Source organism: Etheostoma cragini, unplaced genomic scaffold, assembly GCF_013103735.1.
Source record: "Etheostoma cragini isolate CJK2018 unplaced genomic scaffold, CSU_Ecrag_1.0 ScbMSFa_2220, whole genome shotgun sequence".
Classification (NCBI taxonomy): domain Eukaryota; kingdom Metazoa; phylum Chordata; class Actinopteri; order Perciformes; family Percidae; genus Etheostoma; species Etheostoma cragini.
This window is the reverse complement of record NW_023266359.1, coordinates 126,932-130,447: the sequence shown is the minus strand read 5'-3', so window position 1 is coordinate 130,447 and position 3,516 is coordinate 126,932. Positions and strand designations below refer to the sequence as shown.

The 3,516-nt window shown below is 46.8% G+C and overlaps 1 protein-coding gene across 1 annotated transcript in view; it reads left to right on the top strand.

Moving 5' to 3' along the window:
• The first annotated feature begins 367 nt into the window (after positions 1 to 367).
• LOC117940329 overlaps positions 368 to 3,516 on the top strand; it is a 3,768-nt gene continuing 619 nt past the window's right edge. Inside the window, exons 1-2 of the mRNA XM_034865652.1 lie at positions 368 to 703; positions 2,849 to 2,977. Coding sequence (XP_034721543.1) covers positions 484 to 703; positions 2,849 to 2,977 — 349 coding nt within the window. The 5' untranslated portion in view covers positions 368 to 483. The remainder of the gene's footprint in view (positions 704 to 2,848; positions 2,978 to 3,516) is intronic.

The following is a 3,516-nucleotide window of genomic DNA, read 5'->3' as shown; positions in this document are numbered from 1 at the left end:
TGAGTTATATTATATTATGTGTGAGGTATATTATATTATGTGTGAGGTATATTGTATTATGTGTGAGGTATATTATATCATGTGTGAGGTATATTTTATTATGTGTGTAAGTTTCACATCTCCTCCGGGCTCTGTACTGCGCATGCACCTTGCTCTGCTGCAGTCTGTGTTTGTTTCTCTCCCTCTCTTTCTCTCTCTCTCTCTCTCTCTTTCTCTGCTTCTCCCTCTTTCTCTCTACGTCTCTCCATCTCCCTCTCCCTGTCTCTCTCTCTCTGTCTCTCTCCCTCTCTCTCTTTATGTCTCTCCCTCTGTCTGTTTCTCTCTCTCCTTCTCCCTCTCCCTGTCTCTCTCTCTCTCTCTCTCTCCCTCTGCTTCTCTCTCTCTCTCTCTCTCTCTCTCTCTCTCTCTCCAGCACGGTGAGGTCTAACCAGCTGTCAGCCCGCTGCTCCTCTGTCTTAAATAACCCGACACTGAGCTCCCACCATGTCGTCCAGCCTGCAGGAACAGAACCAGGAGCAGAACCAGGAGCACAAAGGGGATGTGAAGGAAGACATGAAGCTGGAGGACCAACAGAATCAAAATGAGGAGAGGAAAGCAGAGAAGTGGGAGGAAAACAATAAGGAAGAGCCAAAGGAATCCTGGAAGGATTGTATCTACAACCCGAGGACCGGAGAGTTCATAGGCCGGACCGCCAGCAGCTGGGGTGAGCCTGTCTCTGTCTGTCTGCCTGTCTCTCTTAGACAATATCTATTCATAATATATAACATGTGAGAGGTTTGTTGAAAGATGGCAAGCAATAATACCAACAATGTCATCTAAACACAATCTGTTTCTGTCCATTTCTCAACATATACGCACACACACAGATTCAAAAAATATGCATATGGATGAATGCACAATGTGCAAAGATGAATAGTAAGTGCACTGTGCAGATGTATGGTCCATGATGAAGGTTAATGCGAGGTGCAATGACTCTGGATGGGGGAGGGTTAAGAGTCGGTCCTAGTGGGGGCCTGGGGCCTTGTTATTGACTGCTGATGTTTATATGGCGCAATGATTTGGTCCGAGTCGAGAGGGATGGTGGGTGGGTGTTTATTCAGTTTGTGACGGGGTGAGATAGACTGGCTACAATCTCTCCTGCAAATCTCAGCATCTTGGAGGGTACAGGTCCTGGAGAGATGCCAAACTGCACCCAATCACCTTTCAACAGAACGGGTGATACACTGCTCTCTACCAGATGGTGATTGAGCAGCTGAGGATGGACTCAATGAGGGCAGGGTTTTGAGATTATGACCCTATCCCGAGAAACAATGGACAAGGAAGGACTCCACAATGTTAACTGTGGAGTCACCCAGGGTGAAGGGGGCGGAAAAGGTTGCATTCTTCCTAAAAAAACTATTATCCGCATGGTGCTCCGCATGGTGCTCCGCAAGATGCTCCGCATGAGGCTCCGCATGAGGCTCCGCATGGTGCTCCGCAAGGTGCTCTGCAAGGTTGCTCCGCATGGTGCTCGGCATGGTGCTCCGCATGGGGCTCCGCATGGTGCTCCGCAAGATGCTCCTCATGAGGCTCCGCATGAGGCTCCGCATGGTGCTCCGCAAGGTTGCTCCGCATGAGGCTCCGCAAGGTGCTCCGCATGGGGCTCCGCAAGGTGTGTCGCATGAGGCTCCGCAAGGCGCTCCGTTTGATGCTCCGCATGGCGCTCCGCATGAGGCTCTGCAAGGTGCTGCCCATGAGGGTCCGCATGGTGCTCCGCAAGGTGCTCCGCAAGAGGCTCCGCATGGTACTCCACATGGTGCTCCGCATGATGCTCCATCGTATTAGTAGTTGTTGTTAAACAGAGAATAGGTGACTTTAAGCTGGGTACAGAGCAGTGGGACATTATGCTTTACACGAAAACACACAAGTATTATGCAGTGACCACAGTTAAGTTTAGACCACCTCTCTTTGGCGAGTTCTAATCAGGAAAAGATTAAAACACTCCCAAGAAGAACGCATTTTCTTGGGAAAGTATTCTTTTTTTCCCTTCAAACATGAACTCCACTCCCTGGCTTCAAAGTCCTTTGTTCTAGATAAACCCATTCACTTTGACCTCGGATTCAAATTGGATCTACCTAAGGGGGGGGGGCTAATATATTGAAATATATACAGATAATAATATATACGGATACATAATCTAATACAGATATAATACATACAGAATATATTGATATATATCAAGAGAATATTAGCTTTGTGTCAGCTTTCTTTGGAGGGTTGGTGGGGGGGGGGTGGCATAAGTGAAGGCTGTTTCTCTGAGACAGATGGAGCTGCATGTGTGTGTCATATCATCTTCTTTAGAGTATTCTTGGTATGGACTGAGAGATGTCATGTGACACCAACACACACAAACAGCCTAATTCAGCACATTTTAAATACCCATAACCCTCTGCAGCATCTAAGAAAAAATCACTGAGTCTAAATTTAGCTTCTGAGTTCATCTGAGACTCTCTTCATGTTCTCTCTCCCCCTCTCTGTCTCTTTCTACCTCTCCCTCTCTCTCTCCCTCTCCCTCTGTCTCTCTCTCCCTCTCCCTCTCTGTCTCTCCAGGTCTTTCCATAAAGAGCAGGTCTAGACCGGACTCTGGGATGTTATTATCTCCCAGGTCTTTCATAAAGAGCAGGTCTAGACCGAACTCTGGGATGTTATTTATCTCTCTACTTGTCTGTCTACTACAGGGGTGATAACAGAGGTGCTGTACCTGTCTCTATCTCTACCTGTCTGTCTACTACAGGGGTTCTAACAGAGGAGCTGTACCTGTCTCTCGGTGCTCTGTGTGTTTAAATACAGTTTTGTTTACCCCCTCCAGGCCTGATCCTCCTCTTCTACCTGGTCTTCTATGGGTTTCTGGCGGGGATGTTCTCTCTCACCATGTGGGTCATGTTACAGACGCTGGATGACAATGTCCCGCGCTATCAGGACCGGGTGGCCAATCCAGGTCAGGACGGGTCAACGCTTTCATAACTTCATCTTTATAACACATATACATACAGTGGTGTGTAAAAGTGTTTGCCCCCTTCCTCATTTCCTGTTCCTTTGCATGTTTGTCACACTAAAGTGTTTTGGAACATCAAACCAATTTAAACAATAGTCAAGGACAACACAAGTAAACACAAAATGCAATTTGTAAATGAAGGTGTTTATTATTAAAGGTGAAAAAAAATCCAAAACATCATGGCCCTGTGTGAAAAAGTGATTGCCCCCTAAACCTAATAACTGGTTGGGCCACCCTTAGCAGCAACAACTGCAACCAAGCGTTTGCGATAACGTGCAATGAGGCTATTACATAATCCTGGAGGAATTTTGGCCCACTCATCTTTGCAGAAGTGTCCTAATTCAGTTACATTAGAGGGTTTTCGAGCATAAACGACCTTTTTAAGATCATACCACAACATCTCGATAGGATTCAGGTCAGGACTCTGGCTAGGCCACTCCAAAGTCTTCATTTTGTTTTTCTTCAGCCATTCGGTGGTGGAC